General features: G+C 56.3%; 1 protein-coding gene across 1 annotated transcript in view; it reads left to right on the top strand.

The window, feature by feature from the left end:
• sptbn5 (spectrin, beta, non-erythrocytic 5) overlaps positions 1-24,199 on the top strand; it is a 400,397-nt gene that overhangs the window by 277,082 nt on the left and 99,116 nt on the right. The window contains exons 52-57 of the mRNA XM_072486950.1: positions 1,143-1,399; positions 1,544-1,730; positions 6,333-6,545; positions 8,224-8,420; positions 19,364-19,568; positions 22,152-22,346. Of these exons, the coding sequence (XP_072343051.1) occupies positions 1,143-1,399; positions 1,544-1,730; positions 6,333-6,545; positions 8,224-8,420; positions 19,364-19,568; positions 22,152-22,346 (1,254 nt within the window). The remainder of the gene's footprint in view (positions 1-1,142; positions 1,400-1,543; positions 1,731-6,332; positions 6,546-8,223; positions 8,421-19,363; positions 19,569-22,151; positions 22,347-24,199) is intronic.

Below are 24,199 nucleotides of genomic sequence, written 5' to 3'. Positions count from 1 at the left end.
CCAGCACAAATTTGGCGTTCTTGATTAATAAGGGGATTTCTTGATTAATACGGTGATCATGGGCTATGGGGAGAAGGCAGGACAATGGGGATCATAGAATCATAGAATTTACAGTGCAGAAGGAGGCCTTTCGGCCCATTGGGTCTGCACTGGCCCTTGGAAAGAGCACCCTACTTAAGCCCACACCTCCACCCAATCCCAGTAACCCCACCAAACCTTTTTAGAACACTAAGGGCAATTTAGCATGGCCAATCTACCTAACCTGCACATCTTTGGACTGCGGGAGGAAACCGGAGCACCCGGAGGAAACCCACGCAGACACGGGGAGAACGTGCAGACTCCACACAGACAGTGACCCAAGCTGTGAATCGAACCTGGGACCCTGGAGCTGTGAAGCAACAGTGCTAAGCATTGTGCTACCGTGCTGCCCGGGGACCATATCAGCCATGATTGAATGGAGGAGCAGACTCACTGGGCTGAATGGCCTAATTCTGCTCCTATATCTCATGATCTTATGGTTTAAGTGAGCCTAATGGCTCATTTAGTATACTGATCTAGACCTTGCCCAGCGTGTGCGAGAACCAGATTGCTGCATCTCGCAAGTTTCGGTTGAATCTTGCGAGGCCTCTCGTGAGATTCACTGGCCTCATCACGATATCAAGTCGAGCGCGACGAGGCCGTTAAATTGTGACCCTCATCCAGTGAAATGTCCGTTCTTTCTGGTGTATAAATTGCTTTTGATGTTCTTGGTGTAGTGAATGTAGTGTGCCTGAGGAGTCCTGTTTCACCATCTCTCCCTCCCACACCCCCATAAACAGAGGCAGGAAATTACCGGCAAAGCAGAGCTTTCAATTTCTTTTGATGCAAACCAGTGAGTTGAGGCCCAGGTTTGTGAATGACCTCGACTAGACTGAGCACAATACCCCAAATTAGCTCTCCCCACCTCAGCTGCACACCCAATTTCATACAGATGGGCTTGATTGCCGTGGGCTGGGGAAGAAGACTCCACCAGAGACCACCCTGCTGCCCACTGCACTGGGGAAAGACTGCCCATACTTATTGGGGGGTTGGGCAGAGCAGGTTTCTGTGCAGGGAGCTGTGGTTGGTGAATCATTAACTTTTCCTTCTCTTTAACCGTGGAGGCCCTGAATTTCCAGCGAAGCATCGACGATGTGGAGAAGTGGCTGAGTGAGGTGGAGAAGCAGCTGGATCATCCTGTCCAGGGCACAGACCTGGTGTTGGTGAAGAACCTGCTCAACAAGCAGCAAGATCTGGAAGAAGACATCAGCAGCTATGTAGAGAGGATGCAGGGTTTACTCGATCAGTCTGAGGAGTTTATCCAAGAAAATCACTTCCTGGCTGAGGGAATTCGAGACCGGGTCGGCAATGTACTCCAGAGGTAAATGTAAAGATTCAGATAGCATAATTTGAGCCCTGCCGACTGGGCATGGCCATCTTTTCATGAGCTCCGTCAGTTGTGTGGATTGCCTGAAGTGGATATGATTTCATTGGTTATGATGTGTACCTGTTGTCTGTTGCTCAGATACCAGGCACTGGGGGTTCCGATCGAGGACCGGCGCAGGATCCTGGAGGACAAAACACGGCTTTATCAGCTGTTCCGGGATCTGGACGCCGGGCAGGCCTGGGTACAGGAGAAGTTGTTGTTGGCTACAATCAAGGATGTTGGACAATCGCTTAACGCTGTACAGAGCTTGCAGAAGAAGCACCAGGTGAGTCACCTGAGGAAAAGATTTGTTCTGGGACAACGGTCAGTCCTGCGACCAGGGTCAGGCTGGGTGCAGGGACCGGGGTCAGGCTGGGTGCGGGGACCGGGGTCAGGCTGGGTGTGGGGACCGGGGTCAGGCTGGGTGTGGGGACCGGGGTCAGGCTGGGTGCGGGGACCAGGGTCAGGCTGGGTGCAGGGACCGGGGTCAGGCTGGGTGTGGGGACCGGGGTCAGGCTGGGTGCGGGGACCGGGGGTCAGGCTGGGTGCGGGCACCGGGGGCCAGGCTGGGTGAGGGACCGGGGGCCAGGCTGGGTGCGGGGACCGGGGGTCAGGCTGGGTGCGGGGACCGGGGGCCAGGCTGGGTGCGGGGACCGGGGGCCAGGCTGGGTACGGGTACCAGGGTCAGGCTGGGTACGGGGACCAGGCTGGGTACAGGGACCGGGGTCAGGCTGGGTACAGGGACCGGGGTCAGGCTGGTGGGTGTGGGCAGCGGGGACCAGGCTGGGCGCCGGCACCGGGGATCAGGCTGGGTGCGAGTACCGGGGATCAGGCTGGGTGCGAGCACCGGGGGCCAGGCTGGGTGCGGGCACCGGGGGCCAGGCTGGGTGCGGGGACCGGGGGCCAGGCTGGGTGCGGGGACCGGGGGCCAGGCTGGGTACGGGTACCAGGGTCAGGCTGGGTACGGGGACCAGGCTGGGTGCGGGGACCGGGACCAAACTGGGTACAGGGACTGGGGTCAGGCTGGGTGTGGGCAGCGGGGACCAGGCTGGGTACGGGGACCTGGGTGCGGGCACCGGGGTCAGGCTGGGTGTGGGGACCGGGGCCAGGCTGGGAGCGGGGACCGGTGGCCAAGCTGGGAGCGGGGACCGGTGGCCAAGCTGGGAGCGGGCACCGGGGCCAGGCTGGGTGTAGGGACCGGGGCCAGGCTGGGTGTAGGGACCGGGGCCAGGCTGGGTGCGGGGACCGGGGGCCAGGCTGGGTGCGGGCACCGGGGCCAGGCTGGGTGCGGGCACCGGGGGCCAGGCTGGATGCGGGCACCGGGAGCCAGGCTGGGTGCGGGCACCGGGGATCAGGCTGGGTGTGAGCACCGAGGGCCAGGCTGGGTGCGGGCACCGGGGGCCAGGCTGGGTGCGGGCACCAGGGCCAGGCTGGGTGCGGGCATCGGGGGCCAGGCTGGATGCGGGCACAGAGGGCCAGGCTGGGTGCGGGGTCCGGGGTCAGGCTGGGTGCCGGGACTGGGGCCAGGTTGGGAGCGTGGACCGGGGGCCAAGCTGGGTGCCGGGACTAGGGCCAGGCTGGGTGCCGGGTCTAGGGCCAGGCTGGGTGCGGGGACTGGGGGCCAGGCTGGGTGCGGGCACCGGGGGCCAGGCTGGGTGCGGGGACCGGGGGCCAGGCTGGGTGCGGGCACCGGGGGCCAGGCTGGGTACGGGGACCGGGGTCAGGCTGGGTGCGGGGACCGGGGTCAGGCTGGGTGCGGGAACCGGGCTCAGGCTGGGTGTGGGGGCCGGGGCCAGGCTGGGTGTAGGGACCGGGCTCAGGCTGGGTGTGGGGGCCGGGGCCAGGCTGGGTGTAGGGACCGGGGCCAGGCTGGGTGTAGGGACCGGGGCCAGGCTGGGTGTGGGGACCGGGGCCAGGCTGGGTGTGGGGACCGGGGCCAGGCTGGGTGTGGGGACCGGGGCCAGGCTGGGGACTGGGGCCAGGCTCTGTGTGTGGGGACCGGGGCCAGGCTGTGTGCGGGGACTGGGGTCAGGCTGGGTGCGGAGATCTGGGGCTGGGTACGGGGACCGGGGTCAGGCTGGGTACGGGGACCGGGGGCCAGGCTGGGTACGGGGACCGGGGGCCAGGCTGGGTACGGGGACCCGGGTCAGGCTGGGTGCGGGACTGTGGTCAGGCTGGGTGCGGGCACCGGGGGCCAGGCTGGGAGCGGGGCCCGGGGCCAGGCTGGGTACAGGGACCGGGACCTGGCTGAGCGCGGGCACCGGGGGCCAGACTGGGTCCGGGGACCCGGGTCAGGCTGGGTGCGGTACTGGGGGCCAGGTTGGGGGCGGGGACCGGGCCTGGCTGGGTGCGGGGACCAGGGGCAGGCTGGGTGCGGGGACCAGGGGCAGGCTGGGTGCGGGCACCAGGGCCAGGCTGGGTGCGGGCATCGGGGGCCAGGCTGGATGCGGGCACAGAGGGCCAGGCTGGGTGCGGGGTCCGGGGTCAGGCTGGGTGCCGGGACTGGGGCCAGGTTGGGAGCGTGGACCGGGGGCCAAGCTGGGTGCCGGGACTAGGGCCAGGCTGGGTGCCGGGTCTAGGGCCAGGCTGGGTGCGGGGACCGGGGGCCAGGCTGGGTGCGGGCACCGGGGGCCAGGCTGGGTGCGGGGACCGGGGGCCAGGCTGGGTGCGGGCACCGGGGGCCAGGCTGGGTACGGGGACCGGGGTCAGGCTGGGTGCGGGGACCGGGGTCAGGCTGGGTGCGGGGACCGGGGTCAGGCTGGGTGCGGGAACCGGGCTCAGGCTGGGTGTGGGGGCCGGGGCTAGGCTGGGTGTAGGGACCGGGCTCAGGCTGGGTGTGGGGGCCGGGGCCAGGCTGGGTGTAGGGACCGGGGCCAGGCTGGGTGTAGGGACCGGGGCCAGGCTGGGTGTGGGGACCGGGGCCAGGCTGGGTGTGGGGACCGGGGCCAGGCTGGGTGTGGGGACCGGGGCCAGGCTGGGTGCGGGGACTGGGGCCAGGCTGGGTACGGGGACTGGGGCCAGGCTCTGTGTGTGGGGACCGGGGCCAGGCTGGGTGCGGGGACTGGGGTCAGGCTGGGTGCGGAGATCTGGGGCTGGGTACGGGGACCGGGGTCAGGCTGGGTACGGGGACCGGGGGCCAGGCTGGGTACGGGGACCGGGGGCCAGGCTGGGTACGGGGACCGGGGGCCAGGCTGGGTACGGGGACCCGGGTCAGGCTGGGTGCGGGACTGTGGTCAGGCTGGGTGCGGGCACCGGGGGCCAGGCTGGGTACGGGGACCCGGGTCAGGCTGGGTGCGGGACTGTGGTCAGGCTGGGTGCGGGCACCGGGGGCCAGGCTGGGAGCGGGGCCCGGGGCCAGGCTGGGTACAGGGACCGGGACCTGGCTGAGCGCGGGCACCGGGGGCCAGACTGGGTCCAGGGACCCGGGTCAGGCTGGGTGCGGTACTGGGGGCCAGGTTGGGTGCGGGGACCAGGGGCAGGCTGGGTGCGGGGACCAGGGGCAGGCTGGGTGCGGGGACCAGGGGCAGGCTGGGTGCGGGGACCAGGGGCAGGCTGGGTGCGGGGACCGGGGTCAGGCTGGGAGCATGGACTGGGGCCAAGCTGGGTGCCGGGACTGGGGCCAGGCTGGGAGCGGGGACCGGTGGCCAGGCTGGGTGCGGGGACCGGGGGCCAGGCTGGGTGCGGAGACCGGGCTTAGGCTGGGTGAGGGGACCGGGGCCAGGCTGGGTGTGGGGACCGGGGGCCAGGCTGGGTGCGCGGACCGGGGGCCAGGCTGGGTGCGGGCACCGGGGTCCAGGCTGGGTGCGATGACCGGAGCCAGGCTGGGTGAGGGGACCGGGGCCAGGCTGGGTGCGGAGACCGGGCTTAGGCTGGGTGAGGGGACCGGGGCCAGGCTGGGTGTGGGGACCGGGGGCCAGGCTGGGTGCGGGACGGGGGCCAGGCTGGGAACGGAGACCGGGGGTCAGGCTGGGTGCAGGCACCGGGGGCCAGGCTGGGTGCAGGGACTGGGGTCAGGCTGGGTGCGGAGATCGGGGGCTGGGGACCGAGGGCCAGGCTGGGTACGGGGACCGGGGACGGGGGCCAGGCTGGGTACGGGGACCGGGAACCAGGCTGGGTGCGGAGACCGGGCTTAGGCTGGGTGAGGGGACCGGGGTCAGGCTGGGTGGGAGACCGGGGTCAGGCTGGGTGCGGGGACCGGGGTCAGGCTGGGTGGGAGACCGGGGTCAGGCTGGGTGCGGGGAACGGGGGCCAGGTTGCGTGCGGGGAACGGGGGCCAGGCTGGGTGCGGGCACCGGGGTCCAGGCTGGGTGCGGGCACCGGGGTCCAGGCTGGGTGCGGGGACCGGGGCCAGGCTGGGTGCGGAGACCGGGCTTAGGCTGGGTGAGGGGACCGGGGTCAGGCTGGGTACGGAGACCGGGGTCAGGCTGGTTGCGGAGACCGGGGTCAGGCTGGTTGCGGAGACCGGGGTCAGGCTGGGTGCGGGGACCGGGGTCAGGCTGGGTGTGGGGGCCGGGGTCAGGCTGGGTGTGGGGACCGGGGCCAGGCTGGGTGCGGGAAACGGGGGCCAGGCTGGGTGCGGGGACCGGGGCCAGGCTGGGTGCGGGCACCGGGGGCCAGGCTGGGTGCGGGCACCGGGGGCCAGGCTGGGTACGGGGACCGGGGTCAGGCTGGGTGCGGATACCGGGGTCAGGCTGGGTGTGGGGACCGGGGCCAGGCTGCGTGCGGGGACCGGAGGCCAGGCTGGGTGTGGGGACCGGGGGCCAGGCTGGGTGCGGGCACCGGAGGCCATGCTGGGTGTGGGGACCGGGGCCAGGCTGTGTGCCATTGTGTGGGTGAGGCTCGTTTAAGAAGTAACCAGAGCACTCTGTGAATTCTGTTCTCTGTGCAGGCTTTGGAGAATGAGATCAGCAACCATGATTCGCTGATAAGAGCTGAAATGGAGACGGGACAGAATCTTGTTAAGGGTGGGCACTTTGCTTCCCGGGAGATTGCAAAGCGGCTGTGGGAGCTGAAGGATGCAGTGGAGACATTGAAAGAGGAGGCAGAGAAGAGGAGCAAGTTGCTAAGAGAGGAGCATGCAGCTCAACTCTTTTTCTCTGAGGTAGGTGCTTGATTATATCACTGAGAAATTCCGCTTCTCCTCGGGATCATCCAATGACTAACGACCATAAATTGCAGGAGCAGACGTAGGCCATTCGACCCATCAAGTCTTCTCCCCCATTCAACGAGATCATGACTGATCGGATATGATGATCCTTAACTCCACTTTCCTGCCTTATCCCCATAACCCTTGATTCCCTTCTGATTAAAAATCTGTCTATCTCAGCCTAGAACATACTTAACGACCCAGCCTCTTCAGCTCTCAGCGGTAAAGAATTCCACAGATTCACCACCCTCTGAGAGAAGAAATTCCTCCTCATCTCTGTCTTAAATGCACGACCCCTTACTCTGAGATTATGCCTTCTGGTCTTAAACTCTCTACAAGAGGAAACATCCTCTCAGCATCTACCCTGTCAAGCCCCCTGAGAATCCTATACGTCTCAATAAGGTCGCCTCATTCACCTAAACTCCAGTGAGTACAGGCCCAGTCTACTCAACCTCGCCTCATAAGAAAATCCCTCCATGCCCGGAATCAACCTAGTGAACCTTGTCTGGGCTGCCTCCAATGCCAGTATATCTTTCCTTAGACAAGGGGACCAAAACTGTTCACAGTATTCCAGGTGTGGTATAACTAGTGCCTTGTATAGTTTCAACAAGACTTTCCTATTTTCATACTCCATTCCCTTTGAAATAAAGGCCCACATTCCATTTGCCTTCCCTATTACCTGCTAAACTTGCATGCTAGCTTTTTGTGAATTATGCACAAATCCCTCTGTGCTGCAGCTTTCTGCAGTCTTTCTCCATTTAAATAATATTCAGCTCCTTTATTCTTCCTACCAAAGTGCAGAACTTCACATTTTTCTACATTAGTATTTATATGTTAGTATATATGTTTGTGACTGTGAGAATCAGACATTAGCGGTTCTCTCATCACCAAACAATGCACTGGTTAGCTCAGTGCATGTGACTGTATGACGCAGATCCAATCAGTTCATCCTCCAATCTGGCTTTCTGTATTCCTTTACTCACTCTATCTCTTTTTAAAAAAATATTTGTATTCAACATTTTTACACCAACAATTCCCAATGCGCTCCCCCCACCCTTCGGCAGCAACCAGATCTCCAAAATGTAAAATGAACAACCCCCATCTCTGGTGGAACCCCTCATCCACCCCTCTTAGGGCAAATGTCACCTTTTCTAAGGACAGAAACTCCAACAGGTCCCTCAGCCACGCCAAGGCACTGGGGGGAGAAGTTGACTCCACCCTAACAGGACCTGCCTGAGAGCAATCAACGAGGCGAAGGCTGAAACATCTGCCCCTCCACTCCCGCCTGTAACTCTGGCACCCACCCTATCTCTCTGACAGAGAATTGGCCTCCTGCGTTGCTCCTTTCACCAGCTCACTCTGTTGTCTGTTCCTGCTATTCTCATCACCAGCTGTGCACAAGCCACTGTGACCCAGATAGTGATAAACTCATGTGGCAACTAAGTGCTTCTATTATCTGCAAAGGTTACAGGAGGTGGGGAAATTGGTGATCAGGCGAAAGCCACCATAATGGCAAGACGGGTCAGTGAGACTGCAGCCTGGTTTTTGCAGTGAATGTACCTGGCCTGTGTGTGTGAGATGGTCTGAATGGGTAAATGTTCTACTCTCACTGTTGATCTCTGCTCACTGGCAGCTGTTGGAAGCTGAGTTATGGATGGAGGAGAGAAGACCACAGCTGGAGAGCTCCGACTACGGAAAGGACGAGGAATCCACACAGATGCTGCTCCGGATGCTGGACAACGTTGATTTGGATCTGCTCAGTTACAAGCCCAGGATGCTGAAACTGAGGGAAACAGGGAACAATCTTTCCAGCATGAGCCACCCTGACAGGTACATCCCAAGAATTCTCCACAAGATCTTACAGTGGAATACAACAGACACATGGCTTGGGGGCTGGCCAAAGAAAGGAGATGGCTGATCGGTAAAGGAGGGGTGGCGAGGTGCCCCCCGACCAGGCTGATCACCTGGAATGTTAGAGGGCTAAACGGGCCAGTGTGTTCACGCATTTACGGGTTTTGAAGGCGGACATAGTCAAGTTACAGGAGACTCATCTGAAAGTGGCTGACTAGGTCTGATTAAGGAAGGGCTGGATTAGTCAGGTCTTCCATTCGGGGCTCGACACTAAGACCAGGGGGGTTGCGATCTTGATCAACAAGCAGGTCCAATTTGAGGTGGAGGGCACAGTTGCGGATGGGGGTGGCAGATTTGTTATGGTTAGGGGTAAGCTCGAGGGGGTGGGAGTAGTCCTGGTCAACGTATATACCCCTAATTGGGATGATGTAGATTTTGTTAAGTTGCTGGGGAAGTTCCCTGACTTGGACTCACGCAAACTGATCATGGGTGGGGACTTTAACACAGTTCTTGATCCTGGCCTGGACCGGTCGTGTTCAGAAACGGGTAGCGTGCCAGCGATGGCAAAGGAACTGAGGGTTCATGAAGCAAACTGGGTTGATCTGCAGATTTGCAAAGATAGCTTTCAGTGCTCACAATGGAGGCTGGAAGTTGGGCTTCTGGTGGACGAGGTGGTGTGTGAGAGGCTGAGGAAATGCATGCATAATTACCTGCAGGTAAATGATACTGGAGAAGTCTCAGCAGCGGTGCTCTGGGAGGCGCTCAAGGCAGTGGTGAGAGGGGAGCTGATTTCAATCCGAGCCCATAGGGACAGGACAGACAGGGCAGAAACGGACCGACTGGTTAAGGAAATTTTACGGATGGACAGGAGCTACGCGGGGTCCCCGAGGCCAGAGTTACGTAGGAAACGACAGAGGCTGCAGACCGAGTTTGGGGTGTTGTCTACAGGGAAGGCCGTAGAGCAGCTCAGAAGGGCAAAGGGCGCAATATACGAGCATGGGGAGAAGGCCAGCAGAATGCTTGCACAACTAAGTGAGGCAGGATCAATTTGGCTGGAGACTAAGTTGAATTCAAAATTAGGCTTTATTAGTATCTGAAGTGTGGCCTCCTACAGCAGCTGATGAAATGGCTGCTAGCTGAAGGCCACGCATATTTATAACCCAGCTCCTGGGCGGAGCTAGCATGCAGGGGCCCATGTGAACCTGTAGTACAGGTTGTACCGTACAACCCTTAATATAGGAACACAGTGGTTTACCACATACCCCGAAAACAAGTGTCCGCAGCTTCCCATTCCACATTCACACAGTAAAGGGAGGAAGGGAGCTTTTATACTACAAGGACCACAGAAAAAACTGAATGTTGATTCACATGAGTTCCAGAGTCCCAAAGTCAGAGTCCAATGAGTAAATCTTTCACGAAGGTATTCACTGGTCAGTTGACTGCAGATCACTGTTGTAAGATGCGCATTTTCAGGTGGAATTGATACCACAAGATGAAGCAGGGATGACGCCAGTCTTATAGGCGATGATACAAAATCTTCCAGACTAGTCAGGTGACATGGGTCAGTAGTCCAGCCTGGACAGTATTGCTTCTGTGTGGCCTGCCGGCTGGATGGCTGCACAGCTCATTAATATTAAACTGCTCAAAAGGCTTATGTCTGAGATCTTCCTTTTCCATAGTGACTTCAAAAAAGGATAGTTATCCATTGTCTAGAATTAAGCTTTGTTTTCGGGATTGATGTTGTATTATGGATTGAAAGGGGTGCTATTCGCGTTGAGGATCTTGTGTTCGGGAACCGATTGGTGCAACAGATCCGTGGACTCCACCAGCAAGGTTGGCTTATCAAATGCAAATGGAATTCCTGTAGCTCTTTTTGAAATTGGTCTGTATAGTCCTAGGTGCTCCATTAGAAACCCCTCAGGAATAACAGTATTCCCGAGACTAAAATAGTTCTTCTGTTCTGGAGAAGGGATAATTTCTGGACAGGGGGGGTCAACCATCTGAATTCTCTTGTTCAGCAAAAAAGACCACTTTAAAAATTAAGCAACAGTAATAAGGACACTTTTAAACATATGCAGGGTAGTATTTCTGTTCTGTGCTGGAGGAACCCAACATTAGATTGATGGTAAAGACTGATTCAGATTCGAGTGTGACAGTGATCACGTAAGTATTGATAGTTTTTAGAATATAATAATCTCTATTGTCACAAGTAGGCTTACATTAACACTGCAATGAAAAGCCCCTAGTCAACACATTCCGGCGCCTGTTTGGGTACACAGAGGGAGAATTCAGAATGTCCAAATTACTTAATAGAATGTCTTTCGGGACATGTGGGAGGAAACCGGAGCACCCGGAGGAAACCCACACAGACACAGGGAGAACGTGCAGACTCCGCACAGACAGTGACCCAAGCCGGGAATCGAACCTGGGACCCTGGCGCTGTGAAGCCATGGTGCTAACCACTATGCTACATGCTGCCCACCTGTCCTGTGCTATGAACATTACCGACACTTACCTGGTATAGGTAGACTGTAACTAGTGGAATGTTGGGATCTCAGCTAGTTACAATCCATATTAATAGCAGTCTGGATCTCTTCTGTCTTCGAAAGAGAAGGCTCAAGAGTTACCTAATAGAGATATTTAAAATTATGCAAGGTTTTGATTGAGTGGATCCAGAGATAGACGTTTCCAATTGTGGGGAATAACATAACTCGAGGCCATCAATTTAAGATAGTCACCAAGAAATCCAATAGGGAATTCAGAGAAAACTCCTCACCCAGAGGGTGGTGAGAATGTGGAGCTCGCTACCATATGGAGTGGTTTGAAGCTAATAGTATAGATGCATTTAAGGGAAACTAAACAAGCATAAGAGGGAAAAGGAAATAGATGATTACAATAGTGAATTTAGAAATAATGGGAGGAGTGGATCATTAACACTGACTTGAACTGGTTGGGTTAAATGGCCTGTTTCTGTCATATTCTATATAATCCTATGAGTTAAGTGAAGAGAGGGAGAGTAATGACCTCCTCAGTTTACATTCCCACCTAGCTTTGTATCATCAGCATGGTGGGAAGAATAGAAAAGCTGAATATTTTCCAAAAGGCAGGAAACTTGTAAATGTTGAAGTTCAGAGGACTTGGGTGTACTGATACAAGGAACACAGAAAGTTAGCATGCAGGTACAGTGAGCAATTAGAAAGGCAAATGGGAGACTTACTGTTGCGGCGATGCGGAGCTAAGCCGCACATTTCGGCAGCTCCCGCTAGAACGGACTTTTGGGCTCTCCAGAGGAGCCCCAACGGAAATTTTTTGACCGATTCCCGTGTGGGAAGGTGAGAGCAAGGTCCCCCTTCCGTCGTGTATGGAGGAGACCAGAAGTGGAACAGGGGAAAAAGTGGCTTTGGAGCAGCGGCAGAAACGAGGGGGGAAAAACAAGATGGCGGAGGGCGGAGATCGAGCAGCATGGGGGCCGGATCAGCAGGAGTTTCTCAGGCGCTGCGTGGAGGAGCTTAAAAAGGAGGTGCTGGCGCCAATGCTGATGGCGATCGAGGGGCTGAAGGAGATCCAGAAGGCCCAGGAGGTAGAGCTCCGAGAGGTGAGGGACAAAACCAACGAGGACGAGATCTTGGGCCTGGTGGTGAAGATGGAGGCGCACGAGGCGCTGCACAAGAGGTGGGCCGAAAGATTCGAGAACCTGGAGAACAGGTGGAGGAGTAAGAATCTCCGGATTCTGGATCTCCCTGAAGGGGGCCGATGCCGTGGCGTATGTGAGCACGATGCTCCAGTCGCTGATGGGTGCGGAGGCCTCTCCGAGCCCCCTGGAGCTAGAAGGGGCTCACCGGGTCCTGGCGAGGAGACCCAAGGCCGGCGAGCCGCCAAGGGCGACAGTGGTGAGGTTCCATCGTTTCGCAGACAGAGAGTGTGTCCTGAGATGGGCCAAGAAAGAGCGGAGCAGTAGATGGGAGAATGCGGTGATCTGAGTATACCAGGACTGGCGCGCGGAGGTGGCAAAGTGGAGAGCTGGTTTCAATCGAGCCAAGGCGGTGCTGCATAGGAAGAGGGTGAGATTCGGAATGCTGCAGCCAGCGCGACTGTGGGTCACATTTCAGGATCGACACCAATATTTTGAAACGCCAGAAGAGGCTTGGACCTTTATCCAAACGGAAAAATTAGACTCAAACTGAGGGTCTGTGGTTGTGGGGGAGATGTTGATTGTATGCAGGGTTGTAAATATGTGTAAAGAATGTTTCGCGGGTGGGACGATGGATGGGGATGGGAGAAGAGATTTGATGGGGAGATCGTGGGGAATGTGGGCGCCGGTGCTGGAGGGCGGTGAGACCCGGGCATGGGGGAATTGGGATAAGGCCGCAACAGGAGCTGCGCCATAGGGGGCGGGGCTGGCTCAGGAAAGCGCGGTCTTTTTCCCGCGTTAGGTAAGGGCAGAGGGGGGGAGGGATGGAGGAGCGCAAGGAGGAGGGGGGATTTCCACACTGGGGGGGGTCAATGGGAGGGGGGAGTTCAATGGGAAGGTGGGGGAAGCCAGGGTCAGCAGGAGTCAGCTGACTTATGGAAGTATTATGGGGGGAGCAAAAGAGCTAGATCTGGATCTAGAGGGGGGGAGGGGGGGGGAAATAGGGTTGCTGATGCATTGGCCGAGGGGGAATTGAAAACGGCAGAGGTGGTCGGGGCGGGGGTTCCCCGTCTGGGGGGCTGGAGGGTGCGGGAGGCGCGGGCATGGGACTGGCCTAAAACAGGAGATGGCTAGTCGGGCAAGGGGGGAGTGGGGGGGGGGGAGCCCCCCAATCCGGCTAATAACGTGGAATGTGAGGGGCCTAAATGGGCCGGTTAAGAGGGCCCGAGTGTTCGCACACTTAAAGGGACTGAAGGCAGACGTGGTCATGCTTCAGGAGACACATTTGAAGGTGGCAGACCAGGTCAGGTTAAGAAAGGGATGGGTAGGACAGGTATTCCATTCGGGGCTGGATGCGCACACCAGCTCCGTAAGAGGATGGCAGCGAGGGAGATAGGTGGAGTCAAGGATGGAAGGGGAACTACAGTGCGGAGTGCGGTGAAAGTAAATGAGACATTCAAGGCCTTCTATGAGCAGCTGTACAGATCCCAGCCCCCAGAGGGGGAAGAGGGGATGCGACGATTCTTGGACCAACTGAGGTTCCCGAGGGTGGAGGGAGCAGGAGGTGGCTGGTTTGGGGGCGCCAATTGGATTGGAGGAGCTGGTTAAAGGACTGGGGCGCATGCAGACAGGGAAGGCCCCGGGACTGGATGGGTTCCCGGCTGAGTTCTATAGGAAGTACGTAGACCTGCTAGCCCCGTTGCTGGTGAGGACTTTCAATGAGGCGAGGGAGGGGGGACCCTGCCCCCAACAATGTCTGAGGCGATGATCTCTTTGATCCTGAAGCGGGATAAGGACCCACTGCAATGTGGGTCATACAGGCCGATCTCGTTCCTCAACGTGGATGCTAAGTTGCTGGTAAAAGTGCTGGCTACGAGGATTGAGGACTGTGTCCCGGGGGTGATTCACGAGGACCAGACGGGATTTGTAAAGGGTAGGCAGCTAAACACCAATGTGCGGAGGCTCCTTAACGTGATAATGATGCCATCGGTGGAGGGAGAGGCGGAGATAGTGGCGGCTATGGATGCGGAGAAGGCATTTGACCGAGTAGAGTGGGAGTATCTCTGGGAAGTGTTGCGGAGGTTTGGGTTCGGGGGAGGGTTTATTAGCTGGGTTAAGCTCCTATATAGAGCCCCGGTGGCGAGTGTGGTCACGAATCGGCGGAGGTCGGAGTATTTTCAGCTGTATCGAGGGACGAGGCAGGGGTGCCCCCTGGCCCCCCTGTTGTTTGCATTAGCAATTGAACCTTTGGCCATGGCATTAAGGGAGTCCAGGAAATGGAGGGGGGTGGTCCGAGGGGGAGAGGAGCATCGAGTGTCGCTGTACGCAGATGTATGTGGTGGACCCAGTGGAGGGGATGGTGGAGGTCATGCAGACTCTAAGGGAGTTTGGGGACTTTTCGGGCTATAAGCTCAATGTAGGGAAAAGTGAGCTCTTTGTGGTGCAGCCAGGGGACCAGGAAAGAGGGATAGACGATCTACCGTTGAGGAGGGCGGAAAGGAGCTTTCGGTACTGGGGGCTAGGAGCTGGGGGGCCCTGCATAAACTTAATTTGCCGAGTCTGGTGGAGCAGATGGAGGAGGACTTCAAACGATGGGACATGTTGCCACTCTCGCTAGAGGGCAGAGTGCAGTCGATTAAAATGGTGGTCCTCCCGAGGTTTCTTTTTGTGTTCCAGTGCCTTCCAATCGTGATCACCAAGGCCTTTTTTTAAGAGGGTAGGCATGAGCATTATGGGTTTTGTGTGGGCGAATAAGACCCCGAGGGTAAGGAGGGGGTTTCTGGAGCATAGTAGGGATAGAGGAGGGTGGCTACTACTGGGCAGCCAATGTGGCGATGATCCGTAAGTGGGTGATGGAGGGAGAGGGGGCGGCATGGAAGAGGTTGGAGAAGGCGTCCTGCAAAGGAACGAGCCTGGGGGCACTGGTGACGGCACCGCTGCCGCTCTCGCCGACAAGGTACACCACGAGTCCGGTGGTGGCGGCAACGCTAAAGATCTGGGTCCAGTGGAGACGGCACAGGGGTGCGATGGGAGCCTCGGTGTGGTCCCCGATCAGGGGTAACCATCGGTTTGTCCCAGGGAGGATGGACGGAGGTTTTCAGAGCTGGCATCGGGCAGGGATTAGAAGAATGGGGGACCTGTTCATTGACGGGACGTTTGCGAGCCTAGAGGCGCTGGGGGAGAAGTTTGGGCTACCCCCGGGAAACGCTTTTAGGTACATGCAAGTGAGGGCGTTTGTGAGGCGACAGGTGAGGGAATTCCCGTTGCTCCCGGCACGGGATTCAAGACAGGGTGATCTCGGGTGTATGGGTCGGAGAGGGCAAGGTGTCGGCGATATACCAGGAGATGAAAGAAGAGGGGGAGGCGTTGGTAGAGGAGCTGAAGAGTAAATGGGAGGAGGAGCTGGGGGAGGAGATTGAGGAGGGGCTATGGGCTGATGCCCTAAGTAGGGTTAATTCCTCTTCTTCGTGTGCCAGGCTTAGCCTGATACAATTTAAGGTGGTTCATAGAGCGCACATGATGGGGGCGAGGCTGAGTAAGTTCTTTGGGGTAGAGGACAGCTCAGGAAGCCCGTCGAACCATGCCCATATGTTCTGGTCGTGCCCGGCACTGGATGGGTTCTGGAGGGGTGTTGCGAGAACTATATCTAAGGTGGTGAAAGTCCAGGTCAAGCCAAGTTGGGGGCTAGTACGATTTGGAGTCGCGGACGAGCCGGGAGTGCAGGAGGCGAAAGAGGCCGGCATTCTGGCCTTTGCGTCTCTGGTAGCCTGGCAGAGGATCTTGTTAATGTGGAAAGATGCGAAGCCCCCTAGTGTGGAAGCCTGGATAAATGACATGGCAGGGTTTATCAAGTTGGAGAGAATAAAGTTTGCCTTGAGAGGGTCTGCGCAGGGGTTCTCCAGGCGATGGCAACCGTTCCTAGACTATCTCGTGGAGCGTTAGATGAAGTTCGGTCAGCAGCAGCAGCAACCCAGTGGGGGGGAAGGGACGGGAGGGTGTTATTTCTTTCAGGGGGGGGGGGAAGAAGGGTGGACGGGGAAGGGGGTTTTCCTAGGGGCACTTGAGCAAGAAAATACATAAACGTTTGGGAAAGTCGATATGTGCGGGAGGAATCCAATGTACAAAGTTCTGTATTATGTTGAATTGATATGTTTATGTCTTGCTGTGCGACTTTTCTTTTCTTTTGTGTTACGGGGGGGGGGATTTGTATGGTTGAAAATTTTGTTGAAAAATTCTTAATAAACATATATTTTTTTTAAAAAGGCAAATGGCAGGGCGGCATGTGGCGCAGTGGTTAGCACTGGGACTGCGGCGCTGAGGACCCAGGTTTGAATCCCGGCCCTGGGTCACTGTCCGTGTGGAGTTTGCACATTCTCCCCATGTCTGCGTGGGTTTCACCCCCACAACCCAAAGATGTGCAGGTTAGGTGGATTGGCCACGCTAAATTGCCCCTTAAATGGAAAAAAAAATAATTGGGTACTCTAAAATTTTATTTTTTTTAAAGAAAGGCAAATGGCATGTTAGCATTTATTGCAAAGGGGCTAGAGTGGGGGAATAAAGAAGTCCTGCTCGAATTGAACAGAGCTTTGGTGAGATCACACCTGGAGTACTGTGTACAGTTTTGGCCTATGCATTTAAGGAAGGATTTGGAGATAGAAGTGTGACTCCTTTAACTGCCAGGAGGTTACAACAGCTGGGGAGTAATGTGATGGAGAAAATGGAGCACTTCCTCAGTGTTTGGATTGAAGATTAGTCCCAACGGCAAATTTCTTCAAGCACAGCTGCAATTCAGGAGAAAATGAGGAGACTCTTTGAGAATTCAAAATTGAAGAAAGGTGAAACTGCTTTAAATGAATCTTTTAAAGTAAGTTCAGGCTGGTTTGAGCGTTTCAAGAGGAGTGCAAATTTACATAACCTGAAGTTTATTGGTAATAAAGAAAAATACAGCACAGGAACAGGCCCTTCGGCCCTCCAGGCCTGTACCAGTCATGATACCAACCTTTGCCAAAACCCTCAGCACTTCCTTGTGCGGTATCCCTCTATACTCATCCTATCCATGTGTTTGTCAAGATGCCTTTTGAACAGTGTTAATGTATCTGCTTCCACAACCTCCCCTGGCAACACGTTCCAGGCACTCACCACCCTCTGCGTAAAAAACCTGCCTCGCACATCTCTAAGCTTTGTCCCGTGGACCTTAAACCTATGCCCCTTGGTGACTAACCCCTCCACTCTGGGAAAGAGTGTCTGCCCATTCACTCTATCCAAACCCCTCATAACCTTGTAGACCTCTATCAGCTCACCCCTCAACCTCCGTCTTTCTAATGAAAACAGTCCGAGTCTATTCAGCCTCTCCACATAGCTAACACCCTCCAGACCAGGCAACATCCTGGTAAATCTCCTCTGCACCCTCTCCAAAGCCTCCACATCCTTCTGGTAGTGTGCGACCAGAATTGTGCACAATACTCCAAGTGCGGCTTTACCGACTTTCTATATTCCTAAGAGTTTTGCCATTTAGGGTGTATGAGCAAGATTCTAAGGCGGCTTGTTAGGGTAGACACCATGGTTGTTTCACCTGGTGGGGAATCTAGAACACAGGAGCACAGCCTCAGAATAAGGGGTTGATTATTTAGGACTGAGGAGAGGAATAATTACTTCATTCAAAGGGTTGTGAATCATTAAATAAATTTAAGGCTGATCCAGACAGATTATTGGTCTCTCAGGGAATGAAAGTATATAAGGGCACGATTTAATGTAAAAGTTTCTAAGTGTCATTTGCTGGGAGTTTCCCAATAAGTTCCCCCCGCTATCTACTGACATTTAGTCGCTTTTTGGGGCCGTGGACAGTTTCTCACCGGTTTAGCCACGCAAACAATTTTTTTCACTACTTTAGAAGCTGAACTCTGAGATCAGGCTGCCATTTTTAAAGGGTCTCCCAATCTCTAAGTGAGCTTGTGGGTCCCCCCGCCCATGGGCAATGTCACCCCCACACATATGGGCATTACCCCACACTCCCCCAAGTGAGGACACCTTGCTATGAGGTTCCTGGGGCCCCCCTCTTCAGGCACCCCCACACTCCCTTCCAGAACCTCCAGCCGTCACCCACCCCCAACCTCCTCGAGGCCCCTACTTACTTGCCCTGCGCCCCTCCATCCTTCATATCCCCCCTTCACTCTCCTTTAATGGGCAAGGCCCCCTCGGACCCTGACCCTGGGCAGTGCCACCTTGGGCACACTGGCACCCTGGCAGTGCTTCTTCCGGCTCAGCTGTGTCACCTGGGCACGATCCAGGAGGATGACCACGGGACCACCCTGCACCATCACTGACCACGCAAGAGTCTCCAATCACCTGGGAGACCCCTAGGTGCCATTCCGCCTGGTCCCCCTTTGTGTGGAACAATACTGAATGGCGCCCAGCTGCAGCCTCTGATAGGTCCCGGGTAAGTAGGTTTGAGGCTTACATTAGCGCAGCTTCCTCATCCCGACGCCTCATGGGAACTGGCTCGATCCTGTGAGGTGTCGTAGCTGTCACAAAGCCTGCGGAAGTATCACCCAGGATCTACCACGTAGCCAAAATGATGCCCAAGGAGTGGGTGGGAGAGTGAGGTTGAAGCTGGAGATCAGTCAGAATCATATTGAATGGTGAAACAGGCTTGATGGGCTATTTGGTCTTTTCCTGCTCTTATTTCTTAGGTTGTTATGTTCTTATATGAGAGCTGGTTTAGCTCAGTTTTCTGGACGGCTGGTTTGTGATGTGGAGGGACACCAATAGCATGGGTTTAATTCCCATACCGGCTGAGGTTATCCATGAAGGCCCTGCCTTCTCAACTTTGCCCCTTACCTGAGGTGGCGTGACCCTCGTGAACTTCTTCACCCAAAGGGTTGTGAATCTATGGAATTCCTTGCCCAGTGAAGCAGTTGAGGCTCCTTCATTAAATGTTTTTAAGATAAAGATAGATAGTTTTTTGAAGAATAAAGGTATTAAGGGTTATGGTGTTCGGGCCGGAAAGTGGAGCTGAGTCCACAAAAGATCAGCCATGATCTCATTGAATGGTGGAGCAGGCTCGAGGGGCCAGATGGCCTACTCCTGCTCCTAGTTCTTATATATATTATGTATTTCACCATCAGCCCAGCCAGCTCTCTCAAAAAGGGAGAGCAGCCTATTGTCCTCGAAGACGATGCCGATTTTCATTTTCACTTCCATGTTCTTACGATGAATGTTGGTTGATTGAATCCGGTAGGGTGAATGTTGGGTGTTATTTACCAGATTTCTGGTATTTCCAATCACCTTGCAGGCATACAATTCTGAAGCGGCTCCAGGACGTGGAGACCGAGTATGAAGCGCTCCTGAGGTTAGCAGAGAGCCTACAGAGGAAACTGGTGGACCAATGCCAACTCTATCAGTTTGAACGAGAGGTACAGGAAGTGACCACATGGCTATCCAGTAAGCAGCGCCTGGCAGATTCCCAGGATTATGGCCAAGACCTGGAAGATGTGGAGGTAAACGTTGGAGTGATTTCTAATCCTGTTCAGCCCTGATGACAGAACTGCAGACACATGCGACCACAAAATGATTGACATTTATAATAGTTCTTATTGAAGATGCGTTAACCATCATATATAATATTATCATGCGTAGAATTATTCTTCCAGTCCGTGTAGATTATACACAATCAACAGTCCCCCAATGCACTGTTGCAGAAATGGGTTCTGCCTCGGAGGGACAGGTGTCATGAGGCTTAGACCATGGACAAGCTCAAAGAGATCGAAGGGGGAGTTGGGAGAAATGCTTTCTCAGAGAGAGAGTTATAAGAACAGGAAATGATTTTCCACTTGAGGTCATTGAGACATGGACTGGAACCCACACAGAGGGAATAGGAGAAGGATTATTGGATAAGGGATTTGGAAAGATAATGTAAAAGTATACCCGCAAAAGTAGGGAAATGGAGTTAGAGTGGACAGTACTGATGTAAAGGTGAATAAATGCTAGGTTATAGGATCTAAAATGGGGTGTACAAACACTGGGGCTGAGAGGAGGGGGCCGGACATTGGGGCTGAGAGGAGGGGGCCGGACGTTGGGGCTGAGAGGAGGGGGCTGGACACTGGGGCTGAGAGGAGGGGGCCAGACACTGGGGCTGAGAGGAGGGGGCCAGACACTGGGGCTGAGAGGAGGGAGCACACTGGGGCTGAGAGGAGGGGGGGTACACTGGGGCTGAGAGGAGGGGGCCAGACACTGGGGCTGAGAGGAGGGGGCCGGTCACTGGGGCTGAGAGGAGGGGGCCGGTCACTGGGGCTGAGAGGAGGGTGCCGGTCACTGGGACTGAGAGGAGGGGTGGTCACTGGGGCTGAGAGGAGGGGGGTACACTGGGGCTGAGAGGAGGGGGCCGGTCACTGGGGCTGAGAGGAGGGGGGGGCACTGGGGCTGAGAGGAGAGGGGGGGTCCACTGGGGCTGGGAGGAGGGGGCCGGACACTGGGGCTGAAAGGAGGGGGCCGGTCACTGGGGCAGAGAGGAGGGGGGGGAGTCACTGGGGCTGAGTGGAGGGGGCCAGACACTGCGGCTGAGAGGAGGGGGCCAGACACTGCGGCTGAGAGGAGGGGGCCAGACACTGGGGCTGAGAGGAGGGGGCCGGACATTGGGGCTGAAAGGAGGGGGCCGGACATTGGGGCTGAGAGGAGAAGGGGGGGACACTGGGGCTGAGAGGAGGGGGCCGGACACTGGGGCTGAGCGGAGGGGGCCGGACACTGGGGCTGAGAGGAGGGGGCCGGACACTGGGGCTGAGAGGAGGGGGCCGGACACTGGGGCTGAGAGGAGGGGGCCGGACACTGGGGCTGAGAGGAGGGGGCCGGACACTGGGGCTGAGAGGAGGGATCCGGACACTGGGGCTGAGAGGAGGGAGCACACTGGGGCTGAGAGGAGGGAGCACACTGGGGCTGAGAGGAGGGAGCACACTGGGGCTGAGAGGAGGGGGCCGGACATTGGGGCTGAGAGGAGAGGGGGGGACACTGGGGCTGAGAGATGGGGGGAGGGGGGTACACTGGGGATGAGAGGAGAGCGGGGGACACTGGGGCTGAGAGATGGGGGGAGGGGGGTACACTGGGGATGAGAGGAGAACGGGGGACACTGGGGCCAAGAGATGGGGGGAGGGGGGTACACTGGGGATGAGAGGAGAGGGGGGGACACTGGGGCTGAGAGATGGGGGGAGGGGGGTACACTGGGGATGAGAGGAGAGCGGGGGACACTGGGGCTGAGAGATGGGGGGAGGGGGGTACACTGGGGATGAGAGGAGAGCGGGGGACACTGGGGCTGAGAGATGGGGGTGGGGAGTACACTGGGGCTGAGAGGTGGGGGCCAGATACTGGGGCTGGGAGGAGGGGGCCAGACACTCGGGCTGAGAGGAGGGGGCCAGTCACTGAGGCTGAGAGGAGGGGGCCGGTCACTGGGGCTGAGAGGAGGGAGTAGGGACACTATCCATCTCCAGGTGGGGGATGGATAGGGTTACGGGTGTGTGGGACGGGGGTTGGATCCAGAGGCACAGTGCAGCCTACTCACCCTGGCCGCCCTGAGAAGGTCGTGCAGTTTGTACGGCACAGCTGGCCGGTCCGGATGGTTCCCCATGGTGCTTATTGCCTGTCACCTGCGCCCAGGCACAGTAAATGGCAGCTGCTGGCAGCCTCCTCCCCGGGTCAGGGTACAGGCTGGCCCATCTCTCCTCCATGGCGTCCAGGTGGGTCTCAAGCTCAAGGTCAGCAAATCTCTGGTCCGCTCTCCTTGCTGCCATCTTGTTGGCTGGGTTGGCGTGTGTAGAAAGTGAAGTGTGTGTATATGTGGCTACAGCTTGTCAGCTTCCTGAATGTCAAATCGTCAACCTGGCAAATCTGGTACTGTTTCCCACTGGAATCGATTGTGTTCCACATGGTGCCAGTGCGAGCCCCTTAATGGTCGCTGTATCAGTCCAGGTGCAGTTTTGCTGTTGTGGAATTCCATGATTCCTGCCCCGGCGTCAACACTTAGTCTCGGGAACAGAGAACTCCACCGCATGCCTTTGCAGTCACTGATATTGCTGTGTTTCCTTTGTCCTCAGCTATTGCAGAAGAAGTTTGAAAACTTAGAGCAGGAACTAAGTACCCTGGGTCAGAACAAAATGTCCACATTTCACGAGCTGGTGAAATCACTGAGAAGACAGTCTCACGGCTTCATGACCGAGATTGTGGATCAGGCAAATGGGTTGAACCAGCAGTGGGACACACTGCAACAAGCTGTCAGAAATCGAGCAGAGGTGAGGGGCTATCGGTTGAGGGATTAGACTCCGAGTACTCCTGTGAGATATTTGAATCCACAGCAGACATAAGTTTATATATTCATACTGGATAGAATCCCTTGATAGAGAATGTGGCTGACTGGGAGTGTAAGTGTTTTTCCATGGGGGAGTAGGAAGTGAGAGTTCAGTCACTGATAGAGACTGTGCTAGGGTGTGAGTGTGAATTCAGACCCTGATAGTAAGTGTGCTGGGGTTTGAGAATGAATTCAGAACCTGATAGTGGGTAAGAATTCAGACTCCGATAACGAGTGTGCCTGGGTGTGAGTGCGAATTCAGACCCTGATAATGAGTGTGCTGGGCTGAGTGTGTGAATTCAGAACCTGATAGCGAGTATGCCGGGATGTGAGGCGATTTCAGATCCTGATTGCAAGTGTGCCAGGGTGTGAGTGTGAATTCAGACCCTGATGGTGAGTGTGCCAGGGTGTGAGTGTGAATTCAGAGTCTGTGTACAGACCCTGACAGTGAGTATGCTGGGATGTGAGTTGAATACAGACCCTGATAGTGAGTGTGCCGGGGTGTGTGTGAATTCAGACCCTGATAGTAAGTGTGCTGGGTGTGAGTGTGAACTCAGACCCAGATAGCGAGTGTGTCAGAGTGTAAGTGTGAATTCAGACCCTGATAGTGGGTGTGCTGGGGTGCGTGTGAATTCAGACCTGATAGTGAGTGCGCCAAGGTGTACATATAGAACATAGAACAATACAGCGCAGTACAGGCCCTTCGGCCCACGATGTTGCACCGAAACAAAAGCCATCTAACCTACACTATGCCATTATCATCCATATGTTTATCCAATAAACTTTTAAATGCCCTCAATGTTGGCGAGTTCACTACTGTAGCAGGTAGGGCATTCCACGGCCTCACTACTCTTTGCGTAAAGAACCTACCTCTGACCTCTGTCCTATATCTATTACCCCTCAGTTTAAAATTATGTCCCCTCGTGCCAGCCATTTCCATCCGCGGGAGAAGGCTCTCACTGTCCACCCTATCCAACCCCCTGATCATTTTGTATGCCTCTATTAAGCCTCCTCTTAACCTTCTTCTCTCCAACGAAAACAACCTCAAGTCCATCAGTCTTTCCTCATAAGATTTTCCCTCCATACCAGGCAACATCCTGGTAAATCTCCTCTGCACCCGCTCCAAAGCCTCCACGTCCTTCCTATAATGCGGTGACCAGAACTGTACGCAATACTCCAAATGCGGCCGTACCAGAGTTCTGTACAGCTGCAACATGACCTCCCGACTCCGGAACTCAATCCCTCTACCAATAAAGGCCAACATTCCATAGGCCTTCTTCACAACCCTATCAACCTGGGTGGCAACTTTCAGGGATCTATGTACATGGACACCTAGATCCCTCTGCTCATCCACACTTTCAAGAACTTTACCATTAGCCAAATATTCTGCATTCCTGTTATTCCTTCCAAAGTGAATCACCTCACACTTCTCTACATTAAACTCCATTTGCCACCTCTCAGCCCAGCTCTGCAGCTTATCTATATCCCTCTGTAACCTGCTACATCCTTCCACACTATTGACAACACCACCGACTTTAGTATCGTCTGCAAATTTACTCACCCACCCTTCTGCGCCTTCCTCTAGGTCATTGATAAAAATGACAAACAGCAACGGCCCCAGAACAGATCCTTGTGGTACTCCACTTGTGACTGTACTCCATTCTGAACATTTCCCATCAACCACCACCCTCTGTCTTCTTTCAGCTAGCCAATTTCTGATCCACATCTCTAAATCACCCTCAATCCCCAGCCTCCGTATTTTCTGCAATAGCCTACCGTGGGGAACCTTATCAAACG

The sequence above is a fragment of the Scyliorhinus torazame genome, chromosome 2 (assembly GCF_047496885.1).
Source record: "Scyliorhinus torazame isolate Kashiwa2021f chromosome 2, sScyTor2.1, whole genome shotgun sequence".
NCBI classification, from domain to species: Eukaryota; Metazoa; Chordata; class Chondrichthyes; order Carcharhiniformes; family Scyliorhinidae; genus Scyliorhinus; species Scyliorhinus torazame.
Note: the sequence above shows the minus strand (reverse complement) of the source record. Positions and strands in the feature narration are given on the sequence as shown.